Source organism: Accipiter gentilis, chromosome 4 (assembly GCF_929443795.1).
Source record: "Accipiter gentilis chromosome 4, bAccGen1.1, whole genome shotgun sequence".
Classification (NCBI taxonomy): Eukaryota; Metazoa; Chordata; class Aves; order Accipitriformes; family Accipitridae; genus Astur; species Astur gentilis.
Genome location: NC_064883.1, coordinates 22,862,276 through 22,876,891, shown reverse-complemented (window position 1 = coordinate 22,876,891; position 14,616 = coordinate 22,862,276). Strand labels below are relative to the sequence as shown.

General features: G+C 38.1%; 1 protein-coding gene across 2 annotated transcripts in view; it reads left to right on the top strand.

Moving 5' to 3' along the window:
• The window catches only part of LOC126037817 (pituitary tumor-transforming gene 1 protein-interacting protein-like), a 32,345-nt gene that overhangs the window by 10,734 nt on the left and 6,995 nt on the right, over positions 1 to 14,616 (top strand). The window contains exons 4-7 of one of the 2 annotated variants that reach the window (XM_049798637.1): positions 2,817 to 2,925; positions 6,501 to 6,569; positions 10,170 to 10,211; positions 13,105 to 13,151. In XM_049798637.1, coding sequence (XP_049654594.1) covers positions 2,817 to 2,925; positions 6,501 to 6,569; positions 10,170 to 10,211; positions 13,105 to 13,151 — 267 coding nt within the window. The remainder of the gene's footprint in view (positions 1 to 2,816; positions 2,926 to 6,500; positions 6,570 to 10,169; positions 10,212 to 13,104; positions 13,152 to 14,616) is intronic. The other variant, XM_049798638.1, reaches the window with a different exon arrangement.

Genomic DNA, 14,616 nt, shown 5'->3' with positions numbered 1-14,616 from the left:
TTTATGTTCTTTGTTCTTAGCAGAAGGGCTCTGTACTTTGTTTTGTGAGAGAAAGCATTTATGCTTAGACTTTCGGAATTTTTAGAGCTACAAAAGCTATCATTTCACTGATAAGGCACACTTTTAAGGAAATTGAGCTTTCAATATTCTAGTAAATGCTGTTACTATAAAATGTTTAGCAAACTTTTTTCTAGCGGTGTGGTGGGTTGACTCTTGCCAATAGCTAAGTACCCACACAGCTGCTCCATCCCTCTCTGCCCTGGGCCCAGTGGGATGGGGGAAGAAAATAGAAAGAACAAAAGCAAGAAAACTCATGGATTGAGATAAAGACAGTTTAATAGGTGAAGGAAAAAGGGGGAGAGGAAGAAAAAAAAAAAGCAAAGGAAATTTGCTTACTACTTCCCACAGGCAGACTGATGCCCAGCCAGTCCCCAGACAACAGTCACCCTGGAAGCCAGATACCCCCTCCATTTCTTTTTCCTTTACCTCAGGTTTTATTGCTGATCACAGCATTACATGGTGTGGAACACCCTTTGGCCAGTTTGGGTAAGCTGTTCTGGCAGTGTCCCCTCCTAACCTCTCCAATCTCTTGCCTATCTCCACCTGTACTCACTGGGGGGAACAGAGTGGAGGTGGGAAAAAGGCAAAATCTTAATGTTCTTCAAGCCTGTTCAGCAACAGCCAAAAGTTGGTGTGTTAGCAGCACTGTTTTAGCCAGAAAGCTGAAACATGGCACCATACCAGCTGCTATGAAGAAAGTTAACTCTCGGCCACCCCCAGTACAGAAGAGCATGTCCTTTTGCAAAGCAGTGATTACTGGTACCTACTGATACTAAGGGTGTTCTTGACAGTTTACTCCTGCTATAGAAATGGATTCTAACTTGGGTGCTATTTGTGTTTCTAGATTGAATGTAGCTTCAACACAGAATGAAAACTTTGTAATGGAGCATGTTCTCAGCAAAAAAAGTAAAAATGGGAAAAGAAGAAAAAACCCACCCCCAAAACAACAACAAAAAAACCCAAACCCAGACATATATTTCCTTAACAGACTTTTTACAAATTACACACAGCAGCATGCCATGGGGTTATATAGTCTTATTGAGACTGTCCCCTTCAGACACAGCAGGAAAATTAAATTACCCTCTGAGCATGGTGGTGGTGTTTTTTCTTTTTGCAAATAAAATGGAGAATGTTGGCTCAGTCTTGCTGAAAATGAAGGTGAATATTGCAGCTCTCAAAGTCAAAAACAAATGACTGGCTTCCAGTTACAATTTTATATGGAAAAAGACATGTTGACAAATTATTAACCAGCAGTGAAGAAAAGAATGGTATAGAAGCAACATAATACAAAGTAGCTTAATTGTATTGTTTTTCATGAATAATAAGCAAATGAAATAGATAGTGGAGACAGGAATGCAGACTGAAAACTGACAGTCTTTTTCTGCACTTTGTTAATGGGTTCAAAATATTTTTTCTGCAATTAAATAATATACTTTTTAAAAAATTGAGATTAAAACCATTTTTGTTTTTACTTCACTGAATGAAGTATATTTAATTGCTTGTAGCTTGTAGGGAAGTAACAATGAGAAATGTGGTATGGTGAAACGTGTTACTTTCAGAATTCACAAGTTCAGAGTTTACTTGTGTATTGTAACTAGAAACTATGTATTAATCTGTATTATAAACTGTACCCAGTAAATTATAACACAGAAGCAAAAATACTTGCTGTGGTCTAATCTTTGGCAAGATCTGTGAAGGATATGCCTTGACTAGGCATCAGTTGGTGAGATCTGTAGAGAAGTAACAGACGCTTTGGCTTGTGCATGTAATCAGAGAGGACAGACCCTCCGAAATTTGCTTGCTAAATTTGACTGTCTTATCACTAGTACCCTGAAGCAGTAAAAAGTGCATGTGCAGCTACTCTATTACTACAGCAGCATGAAGCTGCTGAATCTGACAGAGTTCAGAGGGATTTATGTGGGAGAAGGGAGAAGAGACAGCTTGCCTGCTCCTTCCCCCCATCATGCTTTAAAATAGTGTGGGGTGGGAAGAGGTGTCTAGTTTTTCTGTGTTACAACTTCCCTGAATGATTTAATTTTGTCCTTTGTTAGGTCCTTTAAATAACTCGTCAAAGTTATGTCTGTAGCTTTGCTTGTATCATCCCTGTTTGCTTTCTTCCTGGGCCTCGCTCTTTTCTAGGACATCAGATTTCTGATTCTTTTTTATGAATGCAGTCCTATCCTGGTTTAGACTAGCTACAGTTGTTACAGTGTATGCTGTTAAAATAATACACACACACACACCCCCCATACTCCCCCCCCATTTGTTAATGTCTTTGGACATAGAAGATGACTCGGGAAGTTTTATGGAGAGTTTTATATTGGCTCCTTCAAATCCTCCGACGCTGCCATCTTCATTTTGCTTGTTCTCCAGCTGCTGCTTGTAATGTGTGTACACTGCTGCTGCATCACTTTTTTGTTCATTCTGTACATAGGCTAAGGTCGTGATTGGGAGGACAGAACTGTGGAATCATGCCAGTAGATATATTGTATAAAGTATTACAGGATGACTTGTAATAGTTTGGTATGTGTAAAGAGCAATTTTACTTAATGTCTGTTCAGTGTAGATTATGCATAGTAGCAAAATTCTAATGCAGTATGCTGAGTTTTAACTGGGGTAGTTGCACAGAATTGTGTGTTTGATTTTTTTGTTTTTGCATAGAGATGAAAAAATACTTGGGAAGGAGTGGAAGAATTATCAGAAAGACAAATGTTAATGCTGGAGTCTAACAAGTTTAATATATTCATATTTTTCAGTAAACTTTGAGGCTTTAATTATTGCCATAGCTGTAGTAGCTGGACTCATTCTGGTGTCCATAGCAGTCTGTTGCTGTTACTGCTGTTACTGCAGAAGGCGTTCCAGGAGGTAAATACATATATTTGTTTCCTTTACTAACTTTGGGTGCTGGTCTTCCATACCTACCTACAATTTTTATTCTCCAATATACTAAGGATCTTTTCATTTGGAAGCAATTTTGGTCACTTTGCTATATTTGTTTGAGAGACAACAGAAAGAGGTGTTTAGTGTCAGGCAGTATGGCACTAGAAATGATGCTGAAATGACACTGCAGTGATGTTATTAGTGGTAGGATCACAGATGTGTTCTTTAAGTAAGCTATTACTTTACATTTCTACATTTTATACTTCCTTATTAAGGTTGGACATGAAATATTTCAATGCCAAATAAATACTTGCTTCTTGTGATGACAGAATAATTTCTATCAAGGCAAGCTCTTGGTACAGCAAAAAGGGACCAGGTGGGTAACAAGTAACTGAGCAACAATGTCCTGCAGCACTTGGTATCCATGCTTCACAATTTGCTTTAGAATGTGTCAGCAGACAATATCTAAGTGATTAGCTGTCTTCAACAAGCCAATTCAACAAAATATTCTGAGTGCAAGGTGATACTTTTTTGCTCGAAGATACTAAGAATGACTTAAAATAATACTGCAAAAATTAAATGTTCTTTAGATCTTGGAGTGCTTGTAAATATTTTTTTTTTACTGGCTTCTCTAATTGGCTAATACCCTTCAAAGGGAGGGAAACAGTTGATGGGTAGCTAAAATAGTCAGTGCTGCCGTGTGAAGTGATAAGTGCTTATTCCCTAATGAAACACCTGAAAAGCCTTGTTTATTGGGACAGCACAATATGCTTCCTTCTATCACTGAAGTTTTAGAGCTCAGGTTTCTGGGCAGTGTAGTTTGTTAGCTCTGCTCCTTTTTTCCTTCAGTACTTCTCACATGAACAAAATGTGGACCTTATTTCTTGATTTGAAATAACTTCAATACTATTTCAAGTAGCTGTAATTCATTGCTCTTGTTTGAGGGTTGTTTTTTTTAAAGAACTTGTGCAGCTGTACAGTGTTTAGTGCTGACCTTCAAGCCAGAGAAATATGGTACATCTATGCCTTTAAAGAAAGGAGAAAATAATTGTAAATAACATGTCATTCCCATCTCTTTTCCCTGAGGAAGATGCATGCACCTGTTCTGCTGGTAGATTGGTCTACCAAATCTGTCCTAGTGCAAAAATTGATAACTCTTTAGCCCTGTGCTGATAAGCCCTGAAGATGTATAGAACTGGTTTAGATTTTATGTAAGATCTGCCAATGTCCTCTGCAGAACAACCATGTAGGCCCCTGTGGCTGACATGCCAACAAATAAAGCTTGATTCCTGCGAAGAGAAAGATTTGTGCCAGACTTCAGTTTTAGTAGCTAAGTCATCAATCAGTACTGTAACATCTGATTCTAAAAATAGAGGGTTAGTTGAGAGTCATCTTATGCCAGGACTCCAAAAGTGTCAAGCTTAATCTTCTGACACTTAGAGGATTTAAAGGTCTTGTCAGAGTGGGGTCCAGCTTATTTTGGGAAGATTCAGAATGTAGTATTACAGTGAAGCCTGATATATTACTGGCTTTAAACCCACTGATTCTCAGCAGGAATTCTTTTGCTCTCTGCTTCCTCAGTTTTGGGGATTCCTTTTCCACAAAAACTTTTTTTTTAATGAATTGGAAGAAGGAAAATCTGTATAAATGTAGTATTAGATCTGTTTTACTGACTACTTAGATGTATTGTCTTAGATCTCAGGTGTAACCTTGTTTTGCAGAAGTGTCAGTATTCCTTCTGGGAGTTTTTAAGCTGTGGGGTTTCAATGTTTAAGAAGCCAGCACTTATCTTTTCCTTGAACACAGAGAATACTTAGGTGCATTAATCCCCACATCAGTAACATAGCTGGCTGCCTACCCTAGGAATCCTAGCACCATTGGTGCATTGTTTCAGTTCATTGTTTTTATCCTGTGTTTGGACTTTTAAGAGTCTGGTTCCATGTACTTGAGATACAACTATTCATGAAACTACATTAAATAGACTCTCTTGAACTTTGTCAGTTTAACAACCACTTTTTTTATTTGAACAGTTTCAGACTTCCTGAATTTTGAAGAAAAAATCAATTCCTTCAAAATGTCTGGAAATCAGAAGATATTTAATGCTTTTTTAAAATTATAGGGAAGAAATATATTTTCTGAATTCTATACCAGCATTTTATTTGTTTGATGGTTTTATATTTTGCAGCACCAATGTGAAGTGAGACTATTGCGTAAGATGCTGGAGTCTCCAGTAAAGTAGTTTTACAGAAGGATACCCAAGAATGGGAGCTTCTGGTCTTCCTGGGCATGCTAATGTGGGGAATTGATTAGTTTTACAAAAGGATCTAACCTTGCTTTCCAGTAAAGGTGACCTGTTGGATCTGTTTTGTGCTGCTAAACTCCCTCAAGATTTTTCTAATTCATTATGTGGAAACAAAAAAAGGAGGAACTAGAAAATTTGTATGTGAAAACATTACATGGATACAAAATTACTGCGTTGTATCTAAATTACTAAGATGTTCAAGAGGTGTATGGACTGATTAAGCAGATGGAAAAATTGAGTTCAGATTTCCAGTTCTGGTGTCTTGATTTTTCTATGTTAAAACATTTGACATGCTATAATTAACCACTGGATGTCACTCTTGCTTAACTTGTATGTTGGTTGCTGCAGATGCGTGCTACTACAACTGTTCATGTCTCTATTAGCAGGTGTATTGTAAATAGTTCGTATCAAACATCTTCAGATAGTGCGTTCAGTTTTGAAAAATGATTAGCACCTGGGGAAGCATGGCAGGTGCCTGTTCACTAATCCTGAATAATTGTCATTATTTATGTCAGAAAAAAACCCAGACAAATAAATATTGGTAGGCATTTGCTTCAGAGTTCTACAATTCTTATATGGTCTATCTAATGGTTAAGTGAAGCTGAGCTTTCTCCAAGGCAGGTCACAAAGCTTAAGTGCTTGCATTCAGTAGAGCATATCTGCACATGCACAGCTCAGATGCACTGTGTAGGCTCAGCATTTCCCAGAGTTGCACAGCTGATGCACTCGGGTAAATCCTTGCTTATTCCAGAGCAGGGAAGGCAGCTGTCAAGACAGTTCGTGCAGACTGCTTTCCTGGGGGAAGCTTGGGATTGGATAGTGGTGGTTGTTGGAAAGGTAAATTGTTCTGGCATCAAAGGCTTATGAACCATCAGTCTTCCAGGGGGCAACAATGGACTTAACTTTACACTTACTCTAAAATGGGGTGTGGCACATGGGGAGAATGGCAAGTATGCATTCTGCTTCTGGAACAGTCTGCAACCTGTTCCTAAGAGGCTTTAAATTGCCCTGTGGAGTCTGAAGGACACACTACTACAGTGAGTGAAGCATTTGGGCATTATAAAATGTGAAAGGGTAATTCTACAAATTTGTCAATTATGCTTATTCAGCAATGAAATGTTACGTGGCTGTGAAGAAGTATCTCGGGTCAGGCTATAAATCCTTTTTCAAAATAAGTCAAATGACTAAACGGTGATTGGCTAGCAGTGAAACTGCTTTTTCCTCCTCTTATGCTTTCCTTCCCTGCTTATTTTTCTAGTAGACCAGATGAAGAAGAAGAACGGCTAGCTAGAAAAAGAGAGGAACGAAGACTACAGTCTCTTCAGAGGTAAGTCTTGACAGCTTGATATATAGCTATACACTTCTTGGTGATATAGGAGTATTCTGACCTTCTAAGGGATAAATGGTGTACTAAACAAGGAGGCATTATGGAGTTAGTGTGACGATGTCAGGTTTTTACAAAATGGGCCTTATTGTGAGATTTGTGAATCTGATTAGGGGCCTGTATTTCCATAAGTGAACAGAGAGCAAACAGGCTGATGCTCTCTGTGGCAGGTACCACGAGCGCTCTGTGCCAGCCGAGAGCAAACAGGAGGGATGTCTGAAGTCTTGACTAGTCTCTCCTGGACTGATGCCTGTCTGTGGCATGAGTTAATGCCTAAGCAAGGCTGGGATTCAGAGGCAAAAACCACTTTTTGGATTAATTTGGTAATAATTTTTTTTGTTTTGTTTGTGTGTGGGTTTTTTGTTTTTTGTTTTTTTTTGTTTGGTTGTTGTTGTTGTTTTTTAAATCTGGGTGGGAAAAGTAGAGAAGTTGATAGTGAGATACCTATTAGAAATTTTGCTCGGGAAATGGAAAACTTTGGCTCAAATCTTAGACTTAATTCCACATTTCCATCCTTTATGCTAAATCTGTAGCACAGTGTAGAAAGTAGTGCAAGAGTCAGCAGTGATACAGTGCTTTTTGGTGAGAACGGCATTCCTACAGGTCTAGGTTTTTGTAGCTTAGTGCTTCAGTGTGTCTTTGTGGTTTATAGATTATTCTTTAGATAAACAGTTTTTATAGGTAGGGCCGTGATACTTAGTACAAGCCTGATACATGTTTTGAATCATACTTCCTTTCATGGTCTTTATTTTGGAGATTCAAGTGGATTAGCTTTAGTAAAGACAAGAGGAGAGTCCTAACCAAATTAATGCTAGGCTTGGAGCTGTCAGGTGTGGGTTTGAATCCCCACAGACTGACAAGGAAATTGATCTTGAGTTTGCCACTTCCTGGTTATGTTCTAGAAATACTTGTCTGCCAAAAGTAACAGGTGGGTACCTTCCCTGCTTTGCTGATACCTGCTGTTTTCTCTTGAACTCTGATTGATTGTTAATATGAGCAGGGACTGTGGGGAGCAAGGCATACTTCCAGATGAGACCCTTTGCAGAGCTTTTGGATAAAGGCTCCAAGTTTCTCTATTACAAATGTGCATAAGACATAAAACATGTTTAGTTTGCTCAAACGTGTTATGTTTCTGACTGGGCACAAAAGTGGGAGCCAATAAGGTTCTCTTACAGATGTACCTACACTCGTGTGTCTGACTGGCAGGAGCTGGGAGAATTGCTCATCTTAACTCCATGCAAATCTTTTTTCTGGTTCTGAACTGCCAGATTACATGAGCAAATACAGCAACTGTTTGCCCTGAATCCAACAATGGTTATGGCTCTGAAGTAGGCATTGTGATGTCAGGAAGCAGAATAGATTCTGTTTTAATGGGTTAAATTGATGCGTCCTTTAGCCTTGTACAAAATTCCTAAACTTGTTGGCAATAGAAGGAATTAGAATAGGATACAATGGGGATGTTTAACAAAGATTTTTTTCAGAGCTTGACTTGGTGCAAAGCTTGAATGATTATTTCTGGTTTTGTGATTTTGATTTTTTTTTTTTGAGCTGTTACATACTGGCAGTTTATCTACTTTGGTTTTCCACTAGGTGTATAATACAGTTTAGTAGCTTTTAAACTCACCAAATTTAAACTTACCACATTGTCTTTATTCTGCACAAACTTTATTTTTAACAGCACAGACTTACTGTTGCAGTAATGTTTATTCTGCATTTGTACTTGTTTAGGAAAGCACAAGCTTAAAAGTAACTTTCTGCATAGGGAAAATGAGAATTAGATGTCTCCTAGTGTAGCTGAGCTAAAATTACTGTTTTGAAAATGTATACTTTTATATGTAATGGTGTCACTAATTTAACCCTTTAGATTGTGTGTAAAAGCATTCTACTGATGTAACTGAGCTGCTGATGCAAAGAATACTCTTACTTTTCTTTCATGCCCAAGGCACAACATTCCTTAGCTCTATGCTATGCCAGATTTGTTTTGCAGAAAGCTATTCACATTTCTGTGGGGTTTTTGAGGTTGTTTTATTCTGTTGGGTGAGTTCAGTGATCAGTCTCAGCATGTATCCATAAGATTGCTGGGATCCACAGAATGCAAGGACAGCATGAATCCAGGGATGGGAAAAAAAAAATAAGAAAGCATTTATCTGGGGACAGTAGAAAGCAGTACTTCCCCTTTCACCGTTGCAACATAGTGTCAAACTTTATCCAAGAAGAGAATGGATGCAAGTATGTTTTCATAAACATTTAATTTGTGAGCTGAAAGTGTCATACTTGAATGTGTGCAGAATGGTAAGAAGTAGGTGGCCAGTTTAGGAAGTATGCTCATGCATAGTCGTACCACAGTTTCTCAGAGAAGTGCTGTTGAAGACTTGCAATGGATCAGAAAAAAGAGAAATTTTTCTACCTTTTAATCCACGTCTAACTAGTCACTGCACAGTAGGCAGAGTGCTAGTGTGAAGGTGATGTTTTTCTTGTAATGCTTTTGTTGCCCTCTAAAGAGAAGGGAACCTATGAGGAATATCAACATTTTGTTGTATGCCAGAACCATGTGACTTGTGGTGAAATGTACATCCTTAATATTATGCTATGTTCTTTAGTTAAATCAACACTTACTATGTTTATTATAAAGCAAAGGCTCATGACCAGGTGCATAGGGGATGATTGTGTACCATAACCTTTCCACTGTGATTTGTATATTAGCTTTAAATTCTTGGTACAGTTAATATATAAGAAGTCTGATAATTCTGGAGTGTAGGGTTTGCTGTGCACACAGAGCAAGTGGTATTGCACCAGGAAATTAGCAATGCATAGCTAAGACCAACTCCATTCCTGAATTAAGCCTAGGAACAAGGATTACTGGGAGCAGACTGCTCTGCCAGAATGATTGTTGCAGCCTTACAGCAGCAGCCCTCTTTCCTAGCTTGTCTCAGGAGTGTGTCTGTGAAACAAACTGTTCTAATTGCAGTCGAGAGCTTAGCAGCAGCCCTGGGGTATTTCCTGTGTTCTGAACATGCATACCCATTGTGTGTGGCTGGGGGGTCATGGGAAAACATGAGGAGTAGGCAGCTTCCAGCAACCAGAACACCTCATCCTACCCACAGCTTGCTTCCTCTAAGTCCTCAGGTGGATGAATTGGTAGTAGCAGGCTGTAGAACAGATTAACAGTATCAACAAGTCCTTTCTGACCACCAGACTACAGAGGAAAACACTGTACTGCGTGGTCTTTCCTTACTACAACCTGTGAAGTCTTCACATAGTTTCTGAAAACAGCTGGATAGATATTCGGATAAATAGTATGGGTGGAAAATAGGTGCAGCATTGACCTTGTGTTGGTCTGTTTGTTTTTCCTGTCATCTTATGTTTTTTCTGTGGGATGCAGCTACTTCATGTACAGCTGTTCAGTTGGCAGTGGATGGAGAACAGGACTAGTCTGAGCTTCATTTCATGATTCCATTAGTGAATGGTAAAAACAAAGTAAGGAGGCCCAAGTTGCATAGTGTGTGATTTTTTTTTTTCTTTTTTTTTTTTTTTTCCTGCAAGCTTCAAGATAACTGCAGCACCTACTATTTTCTGGCTTTTCAGGTACACAGTAAAAGTCTCTTTTAAACTTAAATTTGTTTGTGTTAAGTATCTGTAATAAACTGAATTTTGGGAAGTGTGTTTTTGGAATACCTAGATGGCTGTTAGCATAAAGAGTAAGGGCAATGACATTGGCCCTCTGCTTGATTTCTTGAGGACAAAACTAGCTGTTGTTTCACTGAGAAAGTTGGAAATTACTTGTGATATGTAGAGTTTGCAATTACAGTAAGGGGCAGGAGGGGAAGAAAACCTGGAGTTCAGTTTTTCACTAATACTGAAGGAAAATGGGTATTGTGTAGCTTTTAGTCCTTTATTTGACTTCATGTCATCTCTAACATGAAAAACAATTTTTAAACATAGCATCAAGTAGTTAGTCTTTTTCTGTACACTCATTTAATTATTTACAGCTGCAAATACATGGTACATTTATATGTTAAATTTATTAATCTATAAACCTTGATTTACATGTTGAATTTCATAAACCAATGAAAAGCAATGAGATACTGTATGAGAGAAACTGCCAAGTATAATTTGGTAGTGTACTGGTAAGGGAGAACAAGGAGGGGGGGCAGGGAAAAAAAAGATTGCAGTTCGTTTGTGAAGAACCAAGTATGGAAAATTATGATGTGAATTGTTAGTATTAGGAAAAATACTTTCTCAGCTTACAGCAGTGGGGACGACTTGCATGAAGAGCCAAGAATTTAGCATACAGAAAACGGGGTATTAGCAGTAGTATTAAGAAACAGAACCACTCAGAAGACTGTAAAGTGACTTCAGCTGATCATAATGTTAAGATGTGAATGGTAGAGTAAGCCACCTCTGGGTGGCTGATTCAGTGACTGCCTATTCAGATTTGCCTCTGATTCTTCTCAGTTGATGTATACGTAAACCTTATTTTACTGTATGAGTATTTAGTCATGGGTGATATGGTATAGTCATGGCTGCCCGTCAAAGTTTGAATGTTTCACAAATATTAATGGTTTTACCCTTTGAACTTAAGCAGTGTAAAGATTTTAGATGTTTGGTGGTTGGTTTTGAATAGCCAAGGGACATATCCTAAAGTGTTTCTGAGGTTTAAAGCCTACACAGCCTGATTTTTTTTATTATTATTATTTATTTATTTTCTGCACCTCCACTGCCTTACCCTCCTTATGCAAATATTTAGTGCTTTCTGTGTTCAGGGCAGATTCAGACTGACTGCTGAAGTACTGAGATTTCAGTTGAAACTGGAGCAGTGAGACTCTATTATTTCAGACAGGGTATGCAAAACAGTGAAGAACATGCCATTAGTACCACCAGTAAAAAAAACTGGTTTGAGGTCAGGTGATATCACGTGGAAACTATACAGAAATAATGTCTGTCTTTATACAGAAGGCTGCTTTAAGCAGTATCTCTATTACCTTCCTGAGATCCCTTGCCTTATATCATGTCTTCCTCTTACGCAACACAGAAAGCAGGAATCCTGTGATCAGTTTACCCTCAGCAGGTAAACTTCTCTTCTTACTATTCTCTTCAACCTCTCAGTCATAACTTTATTCCTCTACATGAATTTCATTTCATCACCGTGATTACCCTGTTCCTTCTCCTCCTGCAGTTCGGCCAGGCTGCTTTGGTCCTATGCTGCGGGGGCTTAATAGTGGAAGGGGAGATAGGTATCTCGGGGGAAATAGTAGTGGAAGGTTTTGAGTCAGACTGTCTTGTTTAAGGTTTTCTCATCATGCTTTATCTGCATGCTTTCCAGAAGTGCAGTTACAGGGAAAGGCTGGTTGAGCCCTTCAGCTCAGTGGGAAGCAGGATAATTGCTTCTGAGGACACACAGGATCTGATTAGCAGTAGGAATTATTTGGAGGTGGAATATGCATGTAGGGTAGATGGGATCTTTGCTGAATTAAGCTGTCAGTGCTTAACAGCTTTCTGCTGAATCTGTGCAAATTAGAATCAGGTGGAAGTCACAACTTGTCTAACTGGGTCAAATTTTGATAGGGGCAACAAACTGTATTTTTTTGTTAGAGGAACATTGTTTTGCCAAATTCTATGTCCTTTCATCAAAATACATAGATCCTGGATCATCCTAGTGAAACAGTTGTGTAGGAGCTTTTTTGTTTGTTCTTAAACTAAGCAAAATAGATGCTGCCTTTGAAATACAGGAAAATTATCTGAGGAATGATGGAATAATTTCCATTTAAACTTCATTTTTTTTTCCCTTCACCTTTGCAAAGGGGAAAGGAGGAAGGGGAAGAAGAAATTGACTCATCAGACAGTTGGTTTATGTCAATAATTAAAGTTTGGCAATATTAGGTACAGTGTTGAAAACTGTTGTATGATTAGACAATATAACTAGAGGCATCCAATTTTATATAACACAATATTTTCGTTTATGCTCTGCATGGATGCCATGCTGGATTTTAGAAACCAGCAGTTTTCACTTGCTGTACTGCTTAAACAGTAATACACCTTTTATCTTTTTATAGTTATTATATTGAATTAGGATTCTGAAGCATGCTGTATTCACAACTAAATTTTATTATTACGCTCCCTGCTGGAAAGCATTAGGGAATCTTCTAATATAGCACCTTGCTGCTTATGTATAGGCAAATACCTTAGTGTGTGTACATATATGTGGATTCCTTACTTCTATATAGAAAAAACAGTATTTTCTTTATGCTTGCAAATGTATCTTACTTTGACATTATTGATTAGTGAGAAATTATAGGAAATCCTATAGATGCATAAAGTGTATATAGAAAGATAAGATCTGTAACTGATAAATGTGGGGTTTTTTGATATTTGTAATTGCATACTACTTTAAAAAATGTGTCTTTCAGATGTAATTATCATATTCTGCTTACAGCTCAAAACAGTCTGAATGTTCTTCTCATGCCTTTATTTGTTGCAGGAAACATGAAAGAAAACTGAAGCATGATGAAATACGCAAGAAGTATGGTATGTGGTAATCTTGTTTTGATACTCAGTATCTAAATTGATTCCTTTTTCCTAATTATTATTAAAATTCACAGCAGAAACAAGCAGCAGAAGTAATCAAGCCCAGTTTCCTACTGATGCATGTCTTCTGTCACCTGAACACCTGATCTCATCACTAGTATGCTCCTGTTTTCTTCCAGCACTGACTTTCCACTTGACAAGAGAAAATGTGCTGTCTGGGGTGTTTGCTTGGGGTGGGCATTTAAATACATTTATTAAAATAAGCCATTCTTTTTGTCCATTCCTAAGTAAGAGTACTGATTTTGGAGTTTTTCTGTTTGTTCTTGAATGTGCTAAACCAATCTAGTTGAAATTGGCTAGTAGACTCATGGTTATTGAAGAGGATAGACTGACTTGCAGATAGCAAACTCTTAAAATCAAGCTTAAAAAAGAAGGATGGAGGATGCAGCCTAATGCAGGGATTAAAATTGTTGGTTTTTTACTTTGTTTTTAAGTGGAGCTGTGGTCCAGTAAGAGAATACTGCAAGACTGTAGGACCTGCTGTGTTGTATAGGAAGCTTTTGTTATCTAGGCTTGTCAGTGCTTGCACTTTACATTTGATTTGTTCATAGGGTTAATAGTACTGTGTATTCAGAGACAGATATGCTAAAACTATACTGCACTTTTTATTATGCAAATTGCAATAATGTCAGAGGAGGTTGATTCTAGGGGTCTGAACAGTCACTCAAAACTTAATTTTCATCCTCTTGTTAAACTGATTGGCAGAGTCTGGGAATGCTTTCATGAATCTGTAGCCTGCCCTTTGGCTGATGCAGGAGTGATACAGACAATCTCTATAGGGAATTCTCTGCTTGGAAAACATTTGCAAAAGTATTCTTTGCTGGAATGGAGCAAAAAATCACTGTGAAGCTTGAGCTGCAGGAGGAAGAATGTTGTAGAAATCAGAACTAATTTTTGTTTAACAATCAGTCATGAGCTTCAGTCCTGTGGTATTTTATAGGATAACTGGCCCTGCATCCCAAGTTTCAAGAGGTTTGTTTGAGTGGTTGACAGCAATAGTTCAGATTTAAAAAAAAAAAAAACCAAAACAACAAAATCCAAACAACAACATAAAACAGCACACACTTTTTGTGTTTGTTTGTCCTTAGAAGAGACCTTAGAGTCAGTCTCACAAGTTTGAATCATAGAGAGGGATAGAACTGGTGAAGAACTTAAGACAATGGCTGTGCGTTCAAAATAACATGCAGCACTCTACAGATCACATATAGCTTTGCTTCTCCTCAGCAGTGCAACTAAAAGGAGTGAACAAGGTCTTGAATTCAGTATAGCAGTTAATGGATCAAAGCACTGCATTAGGGTTAAGTGATGTTTCAAAAGGCTGCCTTCTGTCATATTTTGCTTGTGAAACTAGTTCACTTGTCTCCTAGATGGTCCTATATTTTGGTGAAGACAATTCTCTCTTCAG